The 27099-nt window shown below is 48.5% G+C and overlaps 1 protein-coding gene across 6 annotated transcripts in view; it reads left to right on the top strand.

Moving 5' to 3' along the window:
- SIL1 (SIL1 nucleotide exchange factor) overlaps positions 1 to 27099 on the top strand; it is a 257385-nt gene that overhangs the window by 226988 nt on the left and 3298 nt on the right. For all 6 annotated transcript variants that reach the window (XM_069592170.1, XM_069592169.1, XM_069592173.1 and 3 more), the window contains 2 exons: positions 25458 to 25554; positions 25984 to 26148. In XM_069592170.1, coding sequence (XP_069448271.1) covers positions 25458 to 25554; positions 25984 to 26148 — 262 coding nt within the window. The remainder of the gene's footprint in view (positions 1 to 25457; positions 25555 to 25983; positions 26149 to 27099) is intronic.

Raw genomic sequence — 27099 nt, 5'->3', positions numbered from 1 at the left:
GCAGAGGAATATACAGTGCAAGGACCCTGAGGCAGGAGCAAGCTTGGTCTATTGGTAAAGCAGCTGGGAGGTCACTGTTGCCTGAGTTGAGTGGAAGACTAAGAAGTGAGGTTGGGAAGTTAGCAGTGCGTCTAGAGACCAAGGTAAGGTGTGTTTGGGTTTTATTCTAAGAGTAATAGGAAGCTACTTTAAACAGGAGAGTAACAAGATCTCATTTGCATTTTTTGAGTGGTCCTTCTGGTTGCCTTGTGGGAAGGAACTCTTCATGTCTTCAGAATCGAGAGCCTCCTATCTTTAATCTTCCGCCTCTCATGGTAGGAGATTCTTCCTGGTGTCTTGTTTAAGTCATCCCTTCTCATCAGGATTCTGGGTGGTGGATCTGGTGACCATGATAATCCTTCATAACGTGGAAGGTTATTGCTCTTCAGATTAGAAAGTGGAGTCAGAAAGTTTCTATAGTTTCTCCATGGATGTGTCTACTTTCATCATGTGGTTGTCAGTTTCCAGATTTGGGACCATGGTGTTTCCTTGGTTTTCCTAGCTGGGCTGGCTTTGGCTCTAGTTCCTTGGCTCCAAATTGAGTAGGGCAAACCTTCTGCCTCTGCCAGCTAGCAGCAGACCTGCTTTCTTCCCCTGAGGTTGAGGACAGTCAGGAGGGTAAGCAACAGAAGGTGCTGTGTTGAAGCCCCACAGCCCAGTTAGGTGGGCAGGGCTGGAAAGAACTATTTTACAGCTCCAGATAGCTCTTGAGAGGCTGGTAATGTGGTGAGTTGGAACATAAGACAGGAGCAAGATGACCTAGATTTGAATCTGGTCTCCACTGCTCATGACAGCCCACTCTAGTGTTCTTGCCTTGAGAATCCTATGAACAGAGTCGTCCACGGGGTCACAGAGTTGGGGCACAACCGAACAACTAACACACACACATACACACTCAACTACTCATTAGGTGTCAAATGTTAGGCAAGTTATGATTACCCTCAAGCAGTTTCTTTGTCTATAAAATGGGGATAAAAATTGCAGAGAATTAAATGTGATATCCTTGTAAAGCATGTAGAAGACTGCCTAGCAGGTAGTGATCAGAGTGGTAACTGCTATTATTATCATCTTTGTTCACCCAAATGTTAACTCAGAGTCAGCTCAGGACACTTATGTGGGCAAGGCAGTAGATGGCACATAGTCATATTAGAGCTTTGCTTGCTCTGCAAATATTTTTTTTAATTTCATATGTATTGTCTCCTCTGATCCAAAGAAATGCATGCTCAGTGTAAGCTTTCCAAACCTTAAAGTAATATAGAATATAGAAAGTTGACATGACATCAAAAGGACATGGATCAGTTGCAGAGAACTGCCTATTGGTAGTTTATTCACTCATGCAACAAATATATATTGAATGCCTGTTATGTACATCCTCTGAGTAGCATTGTGAAGAGTAAGGGAGGTAATGTAAAAAGAGTGCCTTGCACATGCTGGGCAGCCAGTAAGCACTCAAGAATGATAGCTTTATTATTATTACTGTTACTCTGACTGGAGGCAGGGGTTTGGGCATTGTTTTAAGCAAGCTTTTTTTTTTTTTCCCCAGTTGGAGAGCTGGGATATATGGGTCGTAAAGTTGATTATCCTCTCTTGTATAGTGTTCTGGATCTTAGGGGCTTAGTCAGAGCATTTGCTGGCCTGTGGCCCTGACACTGGACCCAGTTCTTCCATTGATGTATCACTTTCAGGAAACAGAACACTGTGAAATGTCTCTCTTTTTTCCTTGTTGATTGTTAGTTTCTTTTATTGCTGTATAACAAATTACTTCCGAACTTAGTGAGTTCAACCAACAGTATTCATTGATTATTTCTCACAATTTCTGTGAGTCATGAATTTTGAAATGTAGTCAAGATGTTGGCTGGGCTGCATGATCTGCTTCCAGCTCTCATGTCTGACAAGTTGGTTAGAGGTCTTAGTTCCTTTCCATGTGAGCCTCTTCACAGGGCTGTTCATGTATCCCCCGTGACTCCTTTCAGAGTGAATAACAGAAAAAAAGCAAGGCAGAAGTGTCATTTCCTTTCATGATGGAGCCTCAGAACTCAGCACCATCACCTCCTCTGTCTTCTTTCTGTTACACAGATAAGCCATGTTCAGTGGCGGAGGGAAATATACAAAGGAATCAATACCAGAAGGCAAGGATTGTTGGTGACCATTTTGGAGACTGGCTACCATACCTAGAACACCAAGAACGCTTTCCTAAAAAGACCCTGGGAGGGAATCCCAGGCATCAGTCCCTTTGTAGATGCTTGTCTGTGAGGTCAGTGGTACCCACAACCCTTCCCCACGCTCCACCTACACAGTGCTGAGCTGCCTCTTAGCTGAAGTGTTGGCATGTCAGGGGGAGGACAGTGGTTCATTTTTCAGCCTTTGATCATGATAACAGCTAGAGTGAGAGACAGAAGGCTGCTTTCTTGCAACTCCATCAGTGACTTGTGCATTAGACTCTGGATTTCTTGAGGTGGACTGACCAGTTGACCAGCCTCCTCTTACAAGCTTTCAGAGGAGGGGGACCATTTTTGGTACATTGAAATCCAGTCGTTTTAAGATGAGGGTAAATGGTATTGTACTAAAAAGGGGCTATTAACATTTTCATTCCTTATAGTTTCATGTGTTCTGTTAGGAAGACTCTCCCTTATGGATTGGGAGAGGTAAGAGTTGGGTGGCAAAAGAGCTTCTTGGTTAAGAACCTGGGCTCTGGATAGACAGGCCTCTTGACACTCTGTATCCTGGACAAGTTACTTAACCTTTTAAGTTTCAGCTTCCTCAGCCGAGAAGTGGAGACAGTACTGCTTCACTGACTCACTGTGAGGATTAAATGAAATAATGTACATGTAGTATAAACGAAGCTCCTAGCACAGAGCAAGGCACATAACAAATACAAGAGCTGTCCATGATAATATTGTTGGCATCCATCTCATCATCATTATTATTACCCTCTTTGACCCTAAGTTAGAGGAGAGGGGCAGTGACTTACCCAGCAGCACAGAGGGACTCTGGGCCTATGGACTCCATCCCTCCTCCAGCATGTATACTTTCCAGCTTGAATGTCCTTCCACGTGATGCCTGAACCACAAATAGAAGTTTGGGCAACTCCCAATTATCTAGTGTGAATAATTCGCTCTGAGATAATCTGTGTGCCTGGCCAGCTTCTCAGATAGCTGACTGGATTATTCTCCTCTTTCAATTATTCAACAGTACAAGTAATTGAGAGCTGGCATTAGAATGTGAAGGCTGTGAGGTCATCTGTTGTTCTCAGTTGCTCAGCCCTGCCAGTGGTGATGTTTCAGAGAGGCATGAAGGCTGTAGAGAGGAGCCCAAGGCAGGGAGGACAAAAGTGGGGTCGGGTTTGAGAACGAAGGATGAGAGCCCTGGAATGACATCCTGGGGAAAGCAAAGCTGCTGACCTCAGACTGGGAGAACCAGCGAGGAATGGTTTATAAGGTGCCTTTTCTCTCACCTGGGCCAGAGGGAGGACCCCTGTTGGAGTCAAGGGTCATGCTTCCCTGAGGAACTCTTTGAATTTAAATTTGAATCTGAAATGTTTTTTTGTTGTTGTTTTTGACTGAGCCATGCGTCTTCCAGGATCTTAGTTCCCTGATCAGGGATCGAACTCAGGTTGCCTGCAGTGGAAGTACAGAGTCCTAACCACTGGACTGCCAGGCAATTCCTGACTCTGAAATGTTAAATATTCCTGGAGTCCCTTAAAATATGGTTGGCCACCCTCTTCCCTTCTGTTTGGCATCAGGGGACTGCCTTAGGAAACTCAAGGAGCCAAGCCGTTCTGTAAAGTAGGGGCTCTACATTGAAATGATCCCTTCGTATAAAAAGTAAACAAAGCTTTATTTACAAATTTACAGTGCACATAAATACATAATATAAAAATCAGCTTTTATCTCTGAGGGTAAGAGGAATGAGGTTTTGAGATAGAGGAACTTTTCTATTTTGCATCTTCTATGCTGTTATGAATCTTTTTATTTTTAAATTTACCATGAGCTTATATCATTTTCTAATTAAAAGGTAGAGTGAAATCAAAAGATGTAAGAAGTTGCTATTGGGTTTTCTGGTATGAGTTCTTTGAATTGTTGTGGTTTGTAGCCTGTAGTTGGCTTGAGTTTTGGGGTTGGACACAACAATTTGTTCAGAGCCCTTCAGCCAGGTGGCCAGTGAGGCATTATTCATGAACTCCGCGGCCCAGGCTCACTTAGAGTGAGGTCACCGGGACTTAACCAGCGCTCCTCTGCTCGTCGTCACAGCGCCTCAGTCCCAAGGTTGCCATCCTCGCTCCTGCTCTTATTATCGCCACTGTCTCCTTCCCTAAGGACCCAGGAACCATTTCCCCATCCGCCAGACCCGGGGTTACCTTAAATTTATCCATCTAGACTCCTTTTTGCTTCTGAGATGGAGGATTAAACTCTTGATCCAGATACTATTTTGATATGTGGTTTGTCCAAGATCAGTACTTTTGAAGGGAGGAGAAAGGTTAGTTGGTATTTGAACTATTTCTCTTGAGTTAAAAAAACAAAAACTTTCATTTAGTTTGTGGCTTAGGAAAAGTTGTTTGAGCTCAGTTTGGTGTTCATAGTTACTGAGGTTCACGCCAGGTCTTGACTGGTGGTTGGTTCCAGCGTGTGTTTAGGAGGAGCAGGGGCAGAGTGGAGGCAGGAGCTTTTTTGTCTTTGGGGCTCTCAACAGCAGCAGTAAATTGTGATGTGTGTGAAGCAGGAGCAGAGCCAGCTCAAAGAGCCCTGAGCCATAGGTCCCATCTGCAGGCAAGCTGCTTTTCAGCCTGGCTGGAGGTTCTTACATCTGAGCCCAGCATGGCTGCATTAGGCCAAACCTTCAAACGTGGCTCCAGAGTACCAGGCATAGCCAGAGCACTTAGCTGCTCCACGTGGAAGCTGAGCTCCATTTTCCTGCATTTCCATTTCCTGAGAAGACCTTAGTGGCAGAAAGAACTTGGTAGACACGTGTTGGCCAGCATCACTGCTTAGGGCAGGCTCCAGGTCAGTAGTGAAGTTGTTGGAATGGCTCAAGAATGTGCAGAACTTGGGAGCTGAATGAAACCTAGAGATACCTCTGCTGGATCTGGCTCCTGAAGGTCCCTGTGATATCCTGTCTCCAGCTGGCCTTAGAGCAAAAAGACCTCCTGAATTTGTCTTACCTCTCCCCAGGGACCCTGACATAGCCCTTCTGGGCTTTTGGAGGAAGGGTATGACTTGTTTAGGCTGAAGGAGATAGGAGTTCCCAGAGTCCCTTGAGAAGGGGATAATTAACTTTGATAATTAGCCTGAGAGATGACTTAGGCTATTGGCTGGGGCCAGATGAGGGAGTTAGAGGAGTGTGTGTTGGTCTCTGGAGATGAGGAATACCAGGGACTCTATTCCTGCTTAAGGGGAGAACCCCAATGCAAGCACTTTGTGCTAGATGCTGAGCAAGTGGTGGCTTTTGTGTCAATGAGGGTGTGGTGGGTTTTCCCTTTTTGTGCCTAAAATACCTGCTTTCTTCTCCAGGAGGTAGAAATATCCTGGAATGGAGAGCCACTCTGTGGAGCCATTGGTATGAATGGCAGTGGTTCTGGAGGGAGCGCATACCTATTCTTAGCTCCTTATCAAATATGCTGAGCTGAAGTGTCCAGGTTTTGGGGGTCATATTCTCCATGGTTGGTGGGTGCTATGGGAAGGTTTGAGTTAGTGGGTAAAGGAAACCTCCAAGGAGTTGGTTGTCTGAAGACTTTATACTTTAACACTGTGTGAGTTTCCTAAGTATGAGGCTGCTTGGTGTTCACATGGTCTTGTGCTTGGGCCGTGGGGACAGATCTGTAAAGACGGACCACTGTTAAAGGGCTTCCCTGGCAGTCCAGTGGTTAAAGCTCGGCAGTTCCACTGCAGAGGGCAAGGGTTTGATCCCTCGTTAGGGAACTAAGACCCTACATGCCACAGGGTACAGCTGTGGAGAGGGTACCCCTCCCTCCCCAGCCCCCACCCACAAAAAGGGGACAAACAGCAAGCCATTTGGAGCATGTAACCTATGTAACCAGACTCTTACATACCTGGCCTGACTCCCAATCTAGCTCCAAACAGCCAATTACTATCCAATATTATGGCTTGAATCCCACAGGCAGAGGAGCCTAGCAGGCTACAGTCCATTGGGTCGCAAAAGTTGGACATGACTTAGCAACTACGCCACCAACCATTATGGCTTGAGGTGGTATGAAACAGTATGGTGAGCTGTGAAGGCTCTTGATTTTTATTGTTTTTGGTCTCTCAAAACATTCTTCTATCTTCCTTCTTTGGAAACCACCTTCTTTCCTTTGGGAATAAGGCTGTTAGTCTTTGTGACCCACCTCTTCTGTTCCCATTTAGGGCTTGTCATATAACCTGGACTGGACGTTTGTAGTGCCTCTTCCGTCTGTGCAGTGACTGAGGGGTTGGCATGTGACACAGGCAGGACCAATCAAAGTCCTGCCCTGGAATTCTATCCCACTTGAGAGGGAGAATTCTTTATGCTGGGATTAATGCATTTGGGGGCAGCCAGTGGCTGTCAGACTCATCTTTCCATGGAGAATGCAGCTTCATCTAGAGAGAAGGCAGAGCCCAGAGATGTAGCCCGAGGGAGGGCCTGGCATGCTCCTTGAGCCCCTGGACCCAGTTGTCCTTTTACTTTCATCATCATTCTTCATGGTGGGTCCCAACAAACTAAGTTTTTATCTTAGATGACTCTTAATTCAGTTTTGATCCCTCAAAAAGAGTCCTGACTAATAGAAAACAGCTTTCAACTGATCTCTGCTTCCAAATAGGCAATATCATGTCCAGGGAAGCTGCTTCATGGCTGGGACCCCATACAGAAAACTTGCTTCATACACTTTGGGTGCTTACTTCCTGTTTCTTCCCTGAATAGCAGCACCCTCTCCATCTGCTGCCAACCTGTGGGAGAAGGGTGGAGACCTGAGCCTGGGTCTCCCAGCCTGCCTCTTGGCGTCAGTTAATCTTGTCATCCATGCATGTATTTCTCATCTCCTTCCTCTGCTTCTGCAGAGATAAATACAAACTGTCAGTCTTGCTTTGCAGGGGCCTTGCCAAACATGCCAGTGATGGGGAGTTGATCAGTCTACCACAGGCTCCTGTCTTCCATATGTAGAGAGGGAACCATATTCCATGGCACAGTGCTGCTTGAGGCTGCAAATCTGATTATGTCCCTCTGAAATTGGGCTGTCCTCTGGTGCCCAGCTTGAGCTGGTGCTGAATTTATTGTCCCTAAAACATCAGGGCAGTGTTAGAGGTTCCTTGCCCACTGCTTCTTTCCCAGGCTGCTTGTGCCAGCTGCGCGGCCCTTGTGAGGCTGTTAGGTGTCTCTCTGTGGCAGATTCATTGTTCCATATTTTTATTTAATTACTTACTTTTACAGCTCTTAGAATAAATCTAATTATCCATCTGTTATGCTACGTTATGCCACTGCAGTTCACGCAATTCTTTCTCATTGTATGATATTTGTTAACTTGACCTTGCCCTCTTCCAGTGTTCATGCTCCCCTGTATGGCTCTGTGCCACCGTCTCAGTGGATCCCCAGCTCGTCAGTCTGTTAGGGCCCCAGCAGAACCGACCTGTGGGTGGCTCTTAGGTGAAGCAGAGATTGGTGGAGTTTGGAGTAGTTCAGAGGGAGGAGCATGGCCAAGGAGCCACCTGCAAGGCCATGCTGACCTGACTTCGGTTTGGAAGGCTGGATTGGCATTAGGGTGCCAAGAAAGAAAGAAGAAGTTGTAGCCTAAGTCCCTGATCTTTAGCCCGAGTGCTGTTGTCAAGGTCAGCCAGGTAAGGTTGACCAGGAAGGAGGTGACAATGCCCACCTGTGGACATGTCTGTGACTGCCCCACCATGGCTGGCAACTGGTGCCTGGCATTAAGAGTCAGCTGCCTTATGACCCAGCAATCCCACTGCTGGGCATACACACCGAGGAAACCAGAACTGAAAGAGACACGTGTACCCCAATGTTCATCGCAGCACTGTTTATATATAATAGCCAGGACATGGAAGCAACCTAGATGTCCATCAGCAAATGAATGGATAAGAAAGCTGTGGTACATATACACAATGGAGTATTACTCAGCCATTAAAAAGAATTCATTTGAATCAGTTCTAATGAGGTGGATGAAATTGGAGCCTATTATACAGAGTGAAGTAAGCCAGAAAGAAAAACACCAATACAGTATACTAACGCATATATATGGAATTTAGAAAGATGGTAATGATAACCCTATATGCAAGACAGCAAAAGAGACATGGATGTATAGAACAGTCTTTTGGACTCTGTGGGAGAGGGAGAGAGTGGGATGATTTGGGAAAATGGCATTGAAACGTGTAATATCATATAAGAAATGAATCACCAGTCCAGGTTCGATGTAGGATACAGGATGCTCAGGGCTGGTGCACTGGGATGACCCAGAGGGATGGTACGGGGAGGGAGGAGGGAGGGGGGTTCAGGATGGGGAACACGTGTACACCCGTGATGGATTCATGTTGATGTATGGCAAAACCAATACAATATTGTAAAGTAATTAGCCTCCAATTAAAATAAATAAATTTATATTAAAAAAAGGGAGCGAGTCAGGACTGATCTCAGACACAGCAGAAGTGGAAGTTACCTACTGGAGACTGATTTCAGGAACCATGTGGAAGATCCTGGCCCCCAGATTGTTTCTGTTTTTTTTTTTTTTTAATTCTTTTCCTGCTGCCTAAAAAATTTGAATACTGTTGGGAATTAATGTCTTGATTTTTTAAATACATCCATTACCTCTCTTTGGGGACAAATATGGATACTCCCAGAAAGGGTATGCCAGGGGTCATTGAACACCTTTGCTGTGTCCCTTTTCTCAAGCAGTTGGGAAAGCATGGTGATAGGGACACACAGGGAGTTGATTTAAGAGTCAAACTGGAGGAGGAAGGGAAGAGAAGGCAAAAATTGAGAATATTAACTGGGGTCTGCCTTGTGTGAGCCCTTGCCATGGGTAAGCTGCTCATAATGGGAAGGAGGTCGTGTGTCCAACCCATCTACATCCCTAGTTATAGGGCCAGACCACCCAGGCCTCAGTGTCCCAGCAGGGGAGTGACACCAAGCCAGCCTTATCCTTTTAGGCAGCTGCTGCTCATTGAGTACCGGCCATTGGGCTAGACCATCTAGAGAGTGAGGTTACAGGTGAATAGGCAGCAAGGCATAGTCCATGTCCTTGAGGGTGGTGACGATTTAGTAGGGAGGTAGACTTTGACCAAGTCTGTTGAGTGAAGGGGTCCCAGGAATGCATAGCAGGGGCCCTGTGTGGGAGGTGGTCACTGAAGGCTTCTCTGAGGAAACGGTTGGAGAGAGACCTGGAGGAATAAGGACTAGCCTGATGAAGCTGGGGGCAGGGATGGGGAGTGTTTGGGGGAGGACACTCCAGGCAGAGGCAGTGGTGATTGTTGCACATTTGAGCTGAGAAATTCATTGTGGGAGGAAGTCAGTTTTTGTTTTCACATGGACTCGTTTTCAGCGGGTTCCTGAATGGAAACGCTGAGGGTGTGTCACTAATTCCTTGGGGGCACATGTGTGTGGCCAGATAGGCTTTCTGTGTGGAGACACTTGGGTCAGAGGCTCTGCGTTCTACTGCCTCATCCTCCAAGGAACCCACAGCCCAGGGCTGGGCCTGCTACAGTGGTTGAGGCCTCCCCACCCCCCACCTCTGGCCCAAGCCCATATAAAAGGCCTTCTGGATGCAGGCCCGGTTTGGAGCTCATTATAGCCTCATGGCCAGGCCCTCCGTTTTCCCTTCCAGGTTAAGACTTGGCAGGCATCAAAGACTGCCAGGAACACCCCACAGGCCTTCTCCCTTAATGATCTTGCTACCGCCCCCAGTCTGCATGGCCTTCTTAGCCAAGCTTTTCTCACCAGAGCCTCTGCTTTTCTTCATTCCAGCAAGCAAGATTCAGTGACTAATTGCTGGTATTATTTTTCTTCAAGACTGTTGATATGGACTGTCATGTTGGGGGTGGGGAAGAGCAGGCTGCATCTGGGGGACTGGGGTCTCCTGCTCTGCCGTCATTAGACGAGGCCCATGTGGTATTGATGTCCGCACTTTGTCTTTGTTCTCATATTTTTTGTCGTTTCGACATTTGGTTCTTTGAACATCTAACATGCCTTTTATGCTTCTCATCTCCCACGGAAGATTGTTGTATTTTGTCCCCCACCGAAGCTGTGTTTTCCTTTTGTCAGATTTCTCACTTTCTTCTTTATTGTATTTTGATCAGTGTGGCCATGTAGGTCTGGGTTTTATTGGGAGCTTTTCATCTTCTTGGCAGTGGCCCTTGGGGCCTGGGTCTTCTTGCAGAAGCTGGGCTCTGCCACAGGCCCCTGAAGCAAGCTTCCCCTGGCCAGGGCTGGATAGAGCCCAGCCTGTCATCTCTCCAGGGACATTCCAGCGTAGTTGTTCTGAGATGTAATCAGGCATTAGCACTAGGAAGACTTGTTAAAATACAGATTTCCAGCCCCCATCCCCAAAGTTTCTGATTCACAAAGTTTGGGTTGGGGCCTGAGAATTTTTACCTTACCCTTGTTCCCAGGTGATGCTGGTACTGCTGGTCCAGAGACCACACTTTAAAAATCATGGCATTAGTATAATTCCTGCTTTACTTTGAGCCAGAGTGTCCAGGGTCCTATGGACGGGAGAATAGTGAGGGGCCAGATTCCTTCTCCAAACTGTCCAGCTCTCCAGGACTAAATGATAGCAGATGTTGGCAATGGCAGCATAATGTCTTAAATACTTTTACAGTGCTTTCAGTCACCCTGTATTGTTTGATCCTGAAAAACAGACCCCTTGGTTAAGTAACTCAGCTTCTTGACAAATAATAGAAGTAAAGTTCATATAAGTTCAGGACTTTTTGATAGTGTGTGGTGTAGCCCCAGTGGAATCCATGTCTCTTGGCTCCTGTTCTTGAGCTTTCAGGCCTCAGCCACTTATTAGCTATGTGACCTTGAGAAAAAAGCTACTTAACTTTCCCTGACTCAGCTTATTAATTTGTAAAATGGGGGTAATAATAATGTTTGCCCCATAGAGTTATAGTGACAATTATGTGACTTAATATTTGAAAAGCATTTAATTCTTGTTAAGTGTTAGAACCCCAGAATCTATTCTCCTAATGACTATGAGGGGCTGCCCTTATCTTTTGCATTTCTGCTGTCACAGAGGCCTAGGAGAATGCACCACTACTCAGTAGATGGCATTATCTCAGGCAGTCAGGACGGAGCTCACTCAGTTTGGAGAGGGCCTCCTCTCTGTGGTCTGCTCTGAGGGAACAGTGGATGGCGTGTGCCTCTTGGAGTTGGGGTGGAGCGATAGCTGTGTGTGGAGTCTGAGACCAGGAACGCAAAGTCATCAGTACTCTTCAGGAGCTGCTGCAGTTGAAGCTCAGCCGTGGAGTATTAGTTTATAAGGAAAAAAGCCCAGTCTGCCCTTGCAGTGTTTTCTGTCTTCCTGACTCCTCTCTCCACCTTCTGCTGGGGCAGTCTTTAAGTAGAGGGCTGGTCCTGATGATGCTAATAGTATTCAACCTGTCGAATAGTATGTGCCAGGCACTGTTACGTTGGATACCTTGTTTAATCCTTCCAATGAAACAATCCTTACTTTACAGATGAAGAAGTTCGGGCAAAGGTAGTTTAATTACAGTTAAGCAGAAAGGAGGTCCTTGCCTGGAAAATCCCGTGGATGGAGGAGCCTGGTGGGCTGCGGTCCATGGGGTCGCTAAGAGTCAGACATGACTGAGCGACTTCCCTTTCACTTTTCACTTTCATGCATTGGAGAAGGAAATGGCAACCCACTCCAGTGTTCTTGCCTGGAGAATCCCAGGGACAGGGGAGCCTGGTGGGCTGCCGTCTGTGGGGTCGCACAGAGTCGGACACAACTGAAGCGACTTAGCAGCAGCAGCAGCAGAAAGGAGGTCCAAGGTTCCAGTTCAGATCATGGGCTCCAGAGCCCATGGTTTTTATAAAGTTTCGTGAAGTTACCTCCTTATATTCTACCATGATGTTTCCCTCTGGGTTGTCAGTGTCGCTCTCCTGTAGGTACCTAGCCTTGTTCTGTTCTCGGTGTTCTTTGCTCCTCAGCTTAGTGTCCAGGACAATGGAAGGTTGTTTTTTTTAATTCACCTTTGTATACTCATAGAATTTAACACAAAACCTTATACTGAGGGTGACCATATGTTCTGTTTATGCCTCTTTTCCCAGTGCAGTAATTGCTAGTGCTTCTTTCCACTCTTAAAAATGTCCCAGTTTGGACAATAAATTATGTGGTCACCCTACTTGCACGTGATTGGGACAGTGGCATTTTAATAGAGGACCTTTAAGACTCAAAGAAACAAACCCCAGATGGTAAGATTTTAAGCACTTTTATTGCCCAGTGAGCAGGAGAATTTAGACGAAGGTTCTGCTCAGCACCCCACAAACATACCAAAAAGAACTATTTCTAAGACCAGAGTTGAGGCCAGTAAGGGTCACAAAGTCAATTAGATTTATTGAGATAGGAGTCCCACTGTGGCTGACATGCCAGGCCAGGAAGAGAGGAAAAACTTAGGCTTTCCCACTTCTCCCAAGCAAAAATGATCCCCAGCCTAGCACTTGGCTGTCCTTAAGCCCCTTAGCCTTCCTGCAGGAAAGAGCTAACTGGGCTTGAGCTTCTCCACCATGGTGAATGAACTCAAGCCCAGTGGGAGTCTGGGCTCTTGTCCCAGTGCTTTTTTTCTGGGGTTCTGCTCATCTCTGACTCTACCCCTGTACCCTGGATGTGGGATCATACTCACCCACACCCTTGGTGTGTAAAAGTCACATTCCAGATTGTGTCCTTGCCCCATTTGCAGGCAGCTGAAGACTGCTGTGCATATGTCAGTTCACACTTGAACTGGTTTAATGTTTTTTTTCCTTTAAGTTGCAATCTAAAATTCAGCCAGACAGGCTTTAATGAGCACTAAATTGTCAAGCCTTTTGTTTCCCTTGCTATTTCCCAAGCCATAGAGATTCTGTGTTTGATTCAGCAACAATTGCTGAATCTTAAACAAACCATTTACATTTTGACATTAACTATTTTATGAGTGTAACTTTTTTGTTGTCATTAGAATGCTTCTAACAGAAGGCCTTTTTAATGACTTATTAGTAAAAGAGTTTAAAGGGTCTGTGGAAGGTGATTCTTAACATTTTCTTTGAAGGAAACAAAGAAAGTAGATTTTTATCTGAATTCATTGGGTAATAAATACATGCAGACTTTTAGCCTTTCTCCTCCGAGCTGAGGCTTTTGCTCTTGCTGAGATCATTCTAGGGTATCTTCCTGGTCAAGCCCTCCATTTTTCAGATTACAGTACACCTAATATTGAAGCCCCCTCTTGCATAGTTACTTGTCTAATAGAGTCCCTCTCTGCATGTTTCTGTCGGCTGTTAATTTTGTCTAATTAGGGGCAGGAACTATTTTCATTCTTCCTTTGGCCCCAAGATGCTTAGCTGAGGACCCTGTGCACTCTGGGCTCAGTCAAGATTTGTCGACCAGCTGACTGGACAAAGAGCCTCAGACAAATAGCATGCTCACAAACGAAACCATCCATCATTCTGTCTCTGGAAGCTCTGAGTAATTGGGGCTGTTCTCCAGTGTTTAAAGATCTCCACAGAATGGGAAGTCTTTACTTTCCTTTTAGGTTCCCATTTCAGTATCTGGTCAAACAGGCACAAAGGCTTTGGGCAAGACTAGTCCTCCCAGCTTTGTTCCTGCATCAGGGAAGCTCTGTGTCTTTCTTAACCTGGAGGAGCCCTGGTGAGCCTTGAGCCTGGCCAGGGAGTCTGCAGACCCACTCCATCCGGTTTCTTCCTCTGTTACAGAGGAGAAAGTGGATAGAAGTGGCTGGGGCACATGGTCCCACAGTCGCTCGAGCCATGAGATTGGCTGTATGAGATAGAGCTGGACCAGGAGGCCATGTTGATCCGCCTCCATGGAAAGCCAGGAGGAGCCTTGCCTCTCTTGAGGCTGTTCTTGCCTCTTGGAGCTGGAACTAATTGTTCACAAAGATCTTTCCAAATACCAATAATGCAAAATATTTGGGTGGTTCACCATATTGTTCACCATATTTAAACTGTCAGAAACCTTAAATATCTAAGCAGAACCTCAGCAAACAAAGGATATTTTGGGGACTTGTTATGTATGTTGCACAGCAGAGAGATTTGTAGTCTATACGACTTCCAAATCCTGGAAGTGAAGCATTTCAGTGTTGTCATTTTCTGCTATAGACCATCCCACGATCGTTGCCTTTCCTTTTACTATCGAGAGATGGCTCATTCATAAACATTTCTGCAGTTGTGTGGCAAAAGCAAGATAGGCTTTGCTTAATTCCATTGGCTCTGATTGAGGAGATGAGGCGGTTGGGAGGGAAGGTGAGTGATTTCCCAGCACATGTCTCAGAACTCTTGAGAGCGGAATTTAAGTGAGTAAGAAAGTTCCTCCCGAGCCACTAAAGGCCTGTTGAGAAGGTGTATTGCCTGCACCTTGGAACAAGGATGGCCAGTGGTCCTTCTGGGGTGCTCATATGGTGCCAGACCAACTTGTTTGCTCTTGTCAGCCTTTAGCACTTAGGGGAGCTGTTATAGACCCATCTCACACCCACTCTGGGTTCTCTGATAGACTTGATAAATCTCACTGTGAAAACTTCCCATATGATTAAGCCTAAATTTCATTCTGTTTAACTTTGTTGATCCCACCTTGCTTCTCTCAGACTGAGACAGTTATGGGAGACATTTGTTGAATATCTATAAGGCCGCAGATAATTTCCCTTTAGCTCTCTCTCTTTCATGTTCCCTACTCTGTGGCCTCCCTTTCAGTTCAGTTCAGTCGCTCAGTTGTGTTCAACTCTTTGCAACCCCATGAACCACAAAATGCCAGGCCTCCCTGTCCATCACCAACTCCCAGAGTCCACCCAAACCCATGTCCATTGAGTTGGTGATGCCATCCAGCCATCTCATCCTCTGTCGTCCCCTTCTCCTCCTGCCCTCAATCTTTCCCAGCATCAGGGTCTTTTCAGATGAGTCAGCTCTTCACATCAGATGGCCAAAGTATTGGAGTTTCAGCTTCAACATCAGTCTTTCCAATGAACACCCAGGACTGATTTCCTTTAGAATGGACTGGTTGGATCTCTGTGCGGTCTAAGGGATTCTCAAGAGTCTTCTCCAACACCACAGTTCAAAAGCATCAATTCTTCGGCGCTCAGCTTTTTTTTATAGTCCAACTTTCACATCCATACATGACTATTGGAAAAACCATAGCCTTGACTAGACAGACCTTTGTTGACAAAGTAATGTCTCTGCTTTTTAATATGCTGTCTAGGCTGGTCATAACTTTCCTTCCAAGGAGTAAGCATCTTTTAATTTCATGGCTGCAATCACCATCTTCAGTGATTTTGGAGCCCAAAAAATAAAGTCAGCGACTGTTTTCCCCATCTGTTTGCCATGAAGTGATGGGACTGGATGCCATGATCTTAGTTTTCTGAATGTTGAGTTTTAAGCCAAGTTTTTCACTCTCCTCTTTCATTTTCATCAAGAGGCTCTTTAGTTGTTCTTCACTTTCTGCCATAAGGGTGGTGTCATCTGCATATCTGAGGTCGTTGATATTTCTCCCGGCAATCTTGATTCCAGCTTGTGCTTCTTCCAGTCCAGCGTTTCTCATGATGTACTCTGCATATAAGTTAAATAAGCAGGGCCTCCCTTTAGCCAGTTCTAATTAGCTTCTTTGATCCTTCCTCCCTGTCTCTCCCTCTAGCTTGTTAATTACACTTCTCCCCAATGAATTCTTCCTGTACTGGCCTTGTCTGTCTAGCCAGAGGAGCTGGGAATGAGAATCCAAGGCTCCTCAGTGGAGGTATTACCTTCTTCTTTGTCCTGTACCGCAGGTAGCCCCTCCCACTTCTGAGAAGCCTGAAAACCCAGGCACTTTGCCTTTCTTAGCAGAAAGGTAAGAACAGTAATTTTCATTAAAGTACAATATATTATGATTAAAACTGTTATTTGAATGCTTGGTATGTGCCAGGAAGTGTGCTAATCTCTTTATATATTATCACACTTCATACCCACAGCAATCTCATGAGATAAATATTATTAATTCCTATTTTATAGATGAAGAAACTGAGGTCTGAAGAGGTTTATTAACATGTTGCAGCCACACAGCTTGAAAATGCTGGAACTAGAACTTGCACTTGGGTCTCTCTGACTCCAGAGCAGCTTTCACTCAGTATTTGCTTTTTGAGTTTGGGCTTTTTGATAAGACGAAAGTCCCGATCGCTGGCTCCTAGATCACCAAAACCATGCTGGGATGTCAGCTATTCACCCTTAGTGTAGGAGAGGGTTTTTGCATTGAGATAATAAAACTTGGTGCAGAAGCAGGTTGGTGTGGTGCTATGGGTCTTTATATATCTGGACCCTTGGGAAAACCTCCTTCTGCAAAAAAACATGAATCTCATCAATTTTTAATTGCTTTATTTCTTAACTCACTTTTCTAATAGTTTTATCCCTCAGAAGGTTAAGGAAAAGGGCTTCATTGAAATGGTTTTCTGAGTGTCACGAATGATTTGTTTGGTGAAGTGAAGGTGTTGGAAACTTTAGTAGAAAGTGGCCATGTTCAGAGAAACCAAGGGAAATACAGAACTCTGAGTTTGAGGGAAAGCAGATTTTAGAAGGTCCAGGGAAAAGCAGATATGTCTGGGCAAGGGCTTTGAAGGGAAGGATGACTCATAGTCTGAACAATGAAATGTGCTTAGTACAGTCCAAGTGATTACTGCAAGGAACAGAGAGGAGACACCTATTCAGACCAATAAGGCCACTTGGGGAGTTGTTAGTGTTGAGCTTTGTCTAAAAGATGATAAAGGGGCCTCTAACCAAGAACAAACAGAGAACAAAAGGTGTAGCTCTCCGAGAGCACTGTCATGACTGAGGTGCTGAGAGCCCAGGCCTGCCTGAGCAGTTGGGGTTCGGAGTAAGAAATGACAGGGAGCACGCTGGGCCGCCTGCCCAGCCAGGCTCATTGCCATCCTGTTTTACGTCTTCACTTCTCTTTAAAGGAGAATGGCCCTCCTGCCAGAAAGAGTAAAGCAAACATGGTTAAGAGAACTTGAGGAAGGAGGGAGAAGAGCCACTGGCTTCTTAAAATTAATTAAGGTCTGAAAAATCAAATGAAAGCTCATGGATATCATCATGAGACTGTGCACATATGGATGTTTAAGCATCACTGAGAGAGGAGTGAGCAGACATGGTAGCTGTTTCGCTTTTCAGAATAACAAGGCAAGTTTTGAGACCTCATTTATGAGCATTTCTAAAGAGAGATGATCTCTTGGAGTTAGTGTGGGTTCCATGAAAATAGACTGATATAAAGCTTCATATCCCTTCCTTCCTCCTTCTCTTCCTTCTAAAATAGTACATTCATCTTATGTATATCACTTGATGACTTTTTAAAAGTGAATATACCCGTGTAACTACCACCTGAGTCAAGAAATGGAACTTTGTCAGCACCCCAGAAGACTCCCATGCTGCCTCCTAACTCTGATGTCTTTTTTAGAAAAATTTACCAGCCTAGAAGTTAAGACTCAATGTTGTAGACAAAGAGGGAACCTGCATTTCAGAAGTGTTTGTCCAAACACATAGCAAAGTGACATTTTAAATTTGGCTGTTACTAAATTTTTAATTTTATAAATAACCCACATTCATTGTTTTGTATTTTTTAAAATCTTACCATGCAGGAACAAATATATGGTGTCAGTCCACCCATACCATTTATAACTGGCTTTTTACCTGCTCTGCTTGTATTCAGGGCCGTGTTGGGGAACCCTTGCCTCATCAGAGGGTGATAGGAACAGCCTTCAGGGATTCGACCTCGGCAGGCCCAGTGTGAGTCAGTTTTGTGATACTACTACCAAAAGCTTGAATATGGCCTCAGATATTAGGAACAGATGGCCTTGGGGCAGAGGATTAATTATTTTAAATAAAAATCATTAGTGAACTCCAAAACTAACGGATAAAAGTTTGATGAGGAACAGATTGTCTTCATATCTCAAGGAATCTCCCTGCAAAATACATGTCAGTTTCGAAGGGACAAGTAGTATCTTTACAGTGGAGAAAGCTGGCAGGTACCACCATGATCAAGTAATCAAAGTGAACTCAGCCACTCTTGAGCCTGAATGACGTCACGTGCTGCCTTATATGAGGGGCTGAGAAACATAAGACGTTGCTTTCGTGTCACTCCTGCCAACACGTACTAGCTCAGTCTAACCAGGAAAACATATCAGCTTCAGGCTGAGGGACATTCTGCAACTGGCCTGTGCACTTCCAAACTGTCACCGTCAGGAAAGAAGACAAAGACAGACCAAGGGAGGCTGCCTCACAGTTAAAGGAGATGTGGAGACATGCTTCTCGATTCATAGTGTACGGGCTGGGTTGGACCTTGAACTAAAATTATTTTCCTAATAAAGGATATTTTGGAGACAGTTGGCAAAATCTGAATATGTGTAGATCATGCACCATGTTAATTTCCTCATTTTGATTACTGTGGTTATGTTCTTAGGAAATACACACTTGATACGTTTGGGGTAAAGGGGCTTCAGATCTCAGGAAAAATGTGTAAATATATGTAGAGAAAATGTAGTAAAATGGTACCAGTTTGTGACTCTTGATGGAAGTCTTTTTTCATTGTGCCACTTTTCTGTTATTTTTCTGTACAGTTTTCGATGGTATTTAAAAAATTTTATTTATTTATTGGGCTGCACCAGGTTTTAGCTGAGGCAGATGGGCTCTTTAGACGCGGCCTGTGGAATCTAGCTTCCTGACCGGGGATTGAACCCAGGCCCTCTGCACTGGGAACACGGACTCTTAGCCACTGGACCACCAGAGAAATCCCTCTATAGTAGTTTTTTAGTGCCCAGTCTGAAATGATTTAGACTTCCCAGGTGGCACTAGTGGTAAAAAGAAAAAAAAAAGCCCAGCAGCCAGTGCAGGAGACAAGAGGTGCAGGTTTGATCCCTGGGTGGGGGAGATCCCCTGGAGGAGCGCATGGCAACCCACTCCCATATTCTTGCCTGGGGAATCCCATGGACAGAGGAGCCTGGTGGGCTACAGTCCATGGGGTCTCAAAGAGTCAGACACAACTGAGCAACTTAGCGTGCACATACTGCAGTGATTTAAGGCTGGGGCAGGAAATGCCCCAGGTGACTGTGAGGCAGCGCTGTGGGCTCCCAGATGTCAAGAAGATTCTTCAATACCCTTTCCTCTGAGCCCCCTTTTTCTCTCCCAGGGTGGGCAGGTTATCATTCTGAGTGTTTGTGTCTGGAAAGATGTTCTGTAGATGCTCCTGTGAGCTGTGTCATTGTGGTGGACTGCGGGCACCCTACACTGGCTTCTGAGACTGGCATCTGTTTGGGGACTGTATTTGAATGGGTCCTGTGACACTCCCTTCTCTTCTTCAATGTCCAGATGGAACTTCTAAGAGGCCCAGCGTGGTTCCTACCACAGTTACATGGTTTGAAGCTCATTACAGGCTTCAGTGTCTTTATTTCTCCTGGCAGCTTCATTTTCATGTGGAAGAGTTGTATGTGGTTTTTGGTTTTTTTCTAAGCTGATAACTGTCCATGTCTTGATTGATTAATGACTGCTTAACCACATTAATCCCTAGGTGGTAGGCTAGTGTAGATCCTTAATGAGCCTGTTTTGGGAGTACACATCCTACAAGTTCTTGTGTTCACAGGGGACCCAGGGCCACTCACTGGGGCTCAGACAGGCTGAGGCCATCAGAGAAGGGACCTTTCTCTCTCTGAGCATACACAGCGTCATCAGGCAGGATCACAAACGATTGAACCTGAGGTTTCCCCCTCTCCCCACTGCACAGCATCTTCTCAGAGAGCCTTTCAGAACAGTGGCAGCTTTGTCTTCTGTTATTAAGACGGAGTAATGATTGTCCTACCTAGAAATATTGCAGGGACTCATGAGAGAGCACATACCCTCTGTTTCCCCAGCATGCTGTGAACAGGCCCCACATCTCGGTTTGGGCTGTGACTCTGGACCACACAGGCTCTACGCCAGGGGTCTCAGCTTAGTATTTCCTCAGCCCCCACTGAAGCCATCAACCCAGTCCGTATTTCCTGTCCTCTCCCTTTCTGTTTTTCTCCTTTTCCACTGATTCAGACTCCCTTTTTAGCCCTTACTGTTCTGATTCACCCATGAGCATGCTGGGTGAGCAGATTCTGTGCATTTCCTGTTTCTGGGCACACGCCCCCGCTGGGAGCAGTGCCTGCTCCACGGCCCCCGTGCATCGCAGAGGACCCCACAAGGTAGAGGGCCTGTACTTGACTTACTGCTCTGCCCTCACCATCTTGAAAGCCCTGTTTTAGAACAAGGGTGCCATATTCCCTTGAACATTATATAGCTGCATCCTGAGTGCCCGGGAGGGAGGAGGCGCTCCCTGCCTCTAAAGCGGGCAGCGTTGTCCTGAGCCCCCATGGCCAGGCCTGGCTGCCCACCCTGAGATCAGCTCCACCACCCCCTCAACACCCCCTGACACTTGCTCAGCCTGGTTAGCTAAAACATGACCTCTGACCCTTGGCAGGTTCCCACACTGGTCACCCCAACCCAAATTGTTTGGTTTCTGCAAATGCAGTCTCTTCCGCTTCTGCAGTGCCCCTCCCCCTGACGCCAGGATTTACTGAGGAGCAGCTGCTGCTGTCCCTCTGCTCTCAGACAGCTGACTCGCCTGCTGATTGTGAACATCCCAGTAATCCAAGTGCTAATGGTGTTTATTCAGCCCAGCGGGCTTAGCCCTGAACAAGGTTTATTCTCATTTATCTCATGGGAGATGAGCTACGTCCTTAATATCCTTCTGTTGACTTTGAGCACACCAGCGCCACTGATGTCGCTGAGAGACACGCCAGGCCCCTGCACTTTAACTCACTCAATGCCTCAGTTGTCAGGACACCCATCATCCGGCGGCAAGACACCCTCACCTCCACGCCCGCCTCCAGGCTCTGTGGCTGCAGCTCAGATCCTAAGTCTGGACTGGGAGGGGCTGAGACCAGCATACATGTGCCTGGGGCCTCTGGGCCGAGGAGAAGCTGTGGTCTCAAGGATATGGTCTGGCCGGAGAACGCGCACAGCAAGCGTGCTGTGATTGCAGTCTTCCAGTCACAGTGTATTGGCTAGCATTTTGGTGCTCACTGGCTTTTCTGTCTTTAACTCAAGGTAGTTTTAGATCTGCCTCAGGTGAAGACTCTGAAGCAAAGGGACTCACCTAAGGCCATCAGCCATTGTTTACAGGGTTCTCGCTGAATGTTCTCCGGGCCCTGCCCGTTGCACATCCTGTAGACCTCACTCTGCGTTGTTTGGGGCACTTCTTCCCCCAAAACATAGCAGAGAGCATTCAGAGCCCAGGGCTGAGCTCTCGGGAGAGAGGTTCTCTGAGAGCAGGTTTGTGTCTGCCCTTCCAGGGCTGACTGCTCAAGAGAAGCCCTTCTCTACTGTCCCTGATGGATGGACTGAGTGACATCTAGAAATGTGAGACTGGTCTTTTCCACCCTCCAGCTGTGTTGCCTCAGCCCCTTGACTGGAAAGCACTAGAAGGCTGTTTTCAGAGGGTTTTGTATGGAGTCTCTGGCATGTCCATGAAACCACTGAAGCCCTGAGCCCTGGCATAGGGCCTAGAGTTACGTGGGTTCTCTCATTCAAGCTGGTCAAGGTGTAGGCCCAGGGCTGCCAAGGCCATACTCGGCTACAGGCCCACATTTGGCCACTGGTCCTACTCTACTCATGCAGGTCTTCAGGACTCGGCTGCAGGTGGGAAAGAGTAGATTGATTGCCTCATGAAAGTGAGTCTGTCAAGGGGCAGTAGGCACGAGGCTTTCCCTTTTTCTCACAGGTGTACTTCTGTGTTTGAGCTCTGTTCTTTCCTACTCTGGATGGGCTCCCCTCCATTTAGAGGGGCCGGGACGAACCTGGCTGCTCTTGGCTGTAGGTACCCTGGCTTGCAGCACACTGTCTGCCTTGTGGAGAAGAAACTTCTGTGTCCTGACTCCAGGGTCAAAGACTGAAGGGCTCTAATGGCCCGTCCTCAGCAGCCCACTGAGGGCCTGGTGAAGGGGCAACATGATGAACCAGTGCTGGGCCACAGGCCCCTTACCCATCAGGACCACAGGGAGTGGGAGAGTCAGTCAAAGGAGGAAGGGAAGAAAGGATGTCAGAGCCTGGTGAGGAGAAAGGACGCTGGGCAGAGAGAGACACACACTGCACCACAGCGCCAGCCTGACCTGCGAGTGGTGGGCTGGCCTGCCTCAGAGTGTCCCTCCAAGTCCTCTCCCACCCCTGGGTCACTGTCCTGACACAGGCCCTTCTCCTGGGCCCTCTCTTGTGTCTGTGTGGCCTGCAGGCACGTTTCCAGCTCCCCACTTTGCCTTGCAAGTGTCGAGGAAAGAGAAGCAGAAGCAAGTTCCACTTACTGGGCAGGTTATGGGTCCTGCATCTCCCCTGCTCAGTCACAGCCTGACCTGCCTTTGTGTCAGGGGTCAGCTGCACCTCTCAGCCCCGTTCTCAATGATTCTTCAGGGCAGCCTCCACTGAACCGTCTCCTAGCCTCTCTAGACGTGCTCATGTTGTTCCCTGAGCACATGCTGGTCTTCTGGTCCACAGACTGTCTTCCTCACCTGACCTCCCAGTCTCCTGCAGTCTCGCTTCTTTCGGGCAGCCCTGCTGGCTCTTCCAGACCAGACTTTCCTGTTCTTTCTCTGAAGCCCCACCGACTGTAGGTTCAGAGCCACCTGGCAGGGCCTAAAGTTACGTAGCCATTCACTTATTCGCTCTGGAGCCTATAAGTGGAATATGGTGGTGTGGTGTCTCTTGTATGTGTGGAGCCTGGCTTGCCAGTGTTGAGCAGCAGAAAAGAAGCTGAGTGTCCTCGAGGATCTGTTCTGCACGTAGGGCGTCTCTGAGCAATTAACTGCCTGGCCTGTGCCTTCCTCTAGATCTTCCCTGGCACAGTGCTGTGCGGCCCTTTCTACCCCACATCAGGCGTCTGTGGACAGAAATACTGGGAAGCCATGTTTCTTCTTAGCTTTGGGCATTTTTTGTTTACTCCCACTGGCTTACTCTTCCTCTGGAGGATCCTAGGGATTTGCCCAGAGTACGTGCCCTCCCCTTGGCCCCTGGTAGTCTGTTTTTTCACTGTTTGTGCTTTGGTTCCCTCTGGGGTTTGGGTCTTCTCTCCCCTTCTACCAGCTGAGACCTGGTGGGGGGCAGAGACCAGTCTTCTTCGTGTCTCTCCCCTCCCCTAGCACTGCCCAGGCTGGTGATAGGGAGGCATTCCAGGGCCACTCAGGCTGGGCCTCCCTGGGGGCACCTCTGCTCCTGAGCTGTGTTGCCTCTCTGGGTCTTGTTCTCAGCAAATCTATAGACGAGAACGAGGCTTCACATGCTGTCTTTGAAGGAGCTTGTCTGTGCTGCTCTGGGGACCCACTGGGGACGGGGCTCCTCTGTGCTGTTCCCTGAAGCTGATGCGATGTTGGGCCTCCTAGCCATCTCTTCCTTGGGAGACTGCATCTGACGTTTGTATGAATTTTCTCAGCGTGGTTGACTTCTTTTCCTAGACCCTGCCTGTTGCGGGTGAGCGTTCCTCAGACACACGATGGCAGAGACAGCCCTAATTAGCTCACCCTTTGATGAAGCAGCTGCCTGTCTCAAGTTGTGGGAGCAGGGGCTAGGGGAGAGGCTCAGTGCCAGACTCCCAGCATCAGCGCCCACCTGCCTGTCTGGAGAGGCACTGTCAGCCTTCCTCCCCAGCGACCCCAGCCCTCTTCTGCAGACGGCTCTTCAGACATGAGTGAAGTTGTAGTGGGAGAGGCCGGCACCCACCCTCGTGTCCTTTCTGCAGAGGAGATGCGGAGGGGTGCAGGCTCCTCCCATTTTACAGCAGGAAGACCAGCCCTGTGTGCTTGGGCTGCACTGAGCTTTGAGGCTGCTGCCTGGCAGGAGTAGAGGGTGGGCCGTCAGGCACTCACTGGGCCCTGTGACTGTACTGTCCGGCCAGGGCCTCTCCTCCGAGCTGCCTGCTCTCTCTCCTTGTCCGCCTCCCCTTTCTCTGGGTTTTGGACCAGGAGTCGTCTCTGTGATTTGTCTGTATCTTGAGCATCCTGCCTCATTCTCCCCATGCTGTGAGGGCCCCCTGCTGAGGTGGGGTTTTGGAGAAACAGGTGCTTTTTGGGTCTCCAGGGTACTTTTTGGTGGCCAGAGCCCGGAAGAGAGTCGGGGCCCTCTGTGTGCTTGCGTCTCACCTCGGGCCCAGCCCCTACCCCATCTCCTTGCTGCTGGTCTCAGGCTTTCACTTGCCTGCCACCTTTCCCAAGACCTTATAAGCTGCTGGTAAGGGCATCTCAGTCTTCCTCGAGGGCCTGACTACGCAGGTCCCTGCACTTGGCTCTCAATCCATAATTCATCACCAGTTTAGTCTTAGAAAGCAAATGGTTCCCAGCATGTCCCTGTCTGGCACACTGCCCCAGGGGAGGTCTCACCCTTCAGGCCCCCTGTCCTTTCATCCGGGAGGGCTTTGCCTGAAATGTTTGTTTGAAGCTCATCATTACTCTTTTCTCCAGCCCAGAACGGGGACTGGAGTTCCAGGGGCAGCCCTGGGTTTTGAGTGTTTCATTGCTGCCCGTTTGCTGGTTGATGCAGTTACGGTTGTCCACGTGTCAGCTCACTCCCTCCCTGTTGCCCGGGGCTTGCACCACGGCAGACCCTGTGCTGGGATGCAGGGACAGGCACAGAGTGGAGAGCGCGGCAGGAGGCAGCTGGGTGGGTTGGTCCTGTGTCAGGATCTCCCCAGGACCAGAGGCTCCCTGGATCCTTTCTTTTTGCCTGCCTTCCTCCCCACGCTCTGTCTGTGTGCGCCACCCGGGAGGGGAGGGGGTGGAAGAGGCCTTGCAGCTCCACACCCCGTTAGTTTCCCCAGAGCGTGATGCTCCTGGATTCCTGGAGGCAGCAGGGGAGCAGGCATGGCTGCCTCGAGGAGCGTGGAGGAAGGCTTTCCGTTGGAGGGACCCTGAAGGAGCATATTTAGCGTAGTGGGATCTTAAAATGAGATTTCCGTCCCCAGATCACGCCAGCCTGTTGGCTGATGAGGAGTGGACTCTGGCCTGGGGCCCTGGGCCCTGTCGCCTGTGCCGTAGGCCACTGTACCCAGGTGGACCCACATCATTTTGTTTTGTTTGCCCAGCTAGGTCCTAGCCTGTCCAGAGGGGGAAGCCCCCTTTGTTCTTCACCAGGGATGGCTGCTGTGGCAGCAGCCCCCTTACCGGGCTGGGCGTGCCCCCAGGTTGGTAAGTAGGTGCAAAATCATGGTTTCTTGTTCTTCCCTACAGCAACCCAAAGGTCCAGGTGGAGGCCATTGAGGGGGGAGCCCTGCAGAAACTGCTGGTCATTCTGGCCACGGAGCAGCCTCTCACTACAAAGAAGAAGGTGTGTTTCTGCCCTTTTTTCTTGTTCAGACCTCAGCACACCTGTGAAACCTAGAAGGCGAGGAGGGTCCTTCTCCAGACTGCACTCATAACCCTTGGGGGCCTGAGTGGTCATCCCTGGGTGGCGTGGCGGGAAGGGCCTCTCTCTGAAGCAGCCAGGCAGCCTGTGAGGTGTCTGAGGCCTGGGTTCAGCTCCCAGCTTCAGCCCCCAGCTCCTGCCCTGGGCCTCCATTTGTCCACTGGGTGATGTTGAAGGTGTCTGATGTCTCTCCTCTCTCAGCCTTGGGTCCTGGGGTGCAGCTAATGCCGAGGGTGGTGGGTGGAGCCAGAGAGAAGGGGGCTGGGCTGGGACTCTTGGGGCCCCTCTGGGTGCCCGCCGCAGGGCCTGGTCACTGTGGCCCCTCACCCACCAGGATCTTTTTCTCCCCAGGCCCTGTTTGCCCTGTGCTCGTTGTTACGACACTTCCCCTACGCCCAGCAGCAGTTCCTGAAGCTGGGGGGGCTGCAGGTGCTGAGGAGTCTGGTCCAAGAGAAGGGCATGGAGGTGCTGGCCGTGCGTGTGGTCACCCTGCTCTATGACCTGGTCACCGAGAAGGTGAGTGCCTGGGGTCTGGCCACCCCACCCTCTGCTTTGTGTGTGCTTCTGGTCATTTGACCTCTCCCTCCCCCAGGATTTTCCATCCATCCCTCCATCCTCATAACGGAGTGACCTGAGCACATGTGCCATCCTGGAGCTGGGCAGGGATGTGATGGAGCCCAGGACTTCTGAGATGTCAGGGTGGATGTTCTGTGGGAGATGACTGCTGAGCTCATGCCTGAGAGCTGCACGGAGTGGGAGGGAGGAGGGGATGCTGGCAGTGGTCAGGGCCAACAGTGCAGGCATCGGGGTCAGTATGACCGAAGGCCTGAACAGCCAAAATCAGCCCTCCATGGAACGAAAAGTTCCTGTGTGGTGAAGCGTAGGGTGGGGGCGACCAGGAGCAGGTGGGGTGGAGCAGCTTGTGTCTGGAGCCACCACAGCAGCCGGGAGACCAAGGAGCCGGGCTAGAATAACGCTGAACCCGAAGATTCTGGAGACCTGAAGGTGGCTGCTCTGGTTTGGGAGCTTTGGCTCTGGGCCAGACTCAGACTAGCTGCCATCGAGGGCCCCAGGGGCTTGCTGCATGCACGGAGACTTGGTGCCCAGCCCACTTTGGTCTTTGTGAGCTTGGAAAGTGTCTTAATTAAGGAGAGGGTAAAACCAGGCAGGCCTGATTTCTTAGTTCAGCTGCTGCAGAGAGCTCTGGCAGGGTTTTCTCTGTTGCCTCTCAGGGGCCACTCTCTCCCCATAGTCCGCTCGGCTCAGTGGAGCAGGGCTGGGCAGCCGCGGCGACCATGCTGGAGACAGAGGGCCCACCCCTTCCTTGCTGCACCTCCCGGCTCTGTGCACCCCTCCCCCAGGCCTCAGGCTGGATCAGGGTTGTCCCTTGCTGCTTTTCTCTCCACCTATTGGCTTTTGTTTGTGTGCACTCGCTCTCTCTGCCTCTCTTGTCCTCTCTCATCTCTC

Source organism: Ovis canadensis, chromosome 5, assembly GCF_042477335.2.
Source record: "Ovis canadensis isolate MfBH-ARS-UI-01 breed Bighorn chromosome 5, ARS-UI_OviCan_v2, whole genome shotgun sequence".
Taxonomy (NCBI): domain Eukaryota; kingdom Metazoa; phylum Chordata; class Mammalia; order Artiodactyla; family Bovidae; genus Ovis; species Ovis canadensis.
Note: the sequence above shows the minus strand (reverse complement) of the source record. Positions and strands in the feature narration are given on the sequence as shown.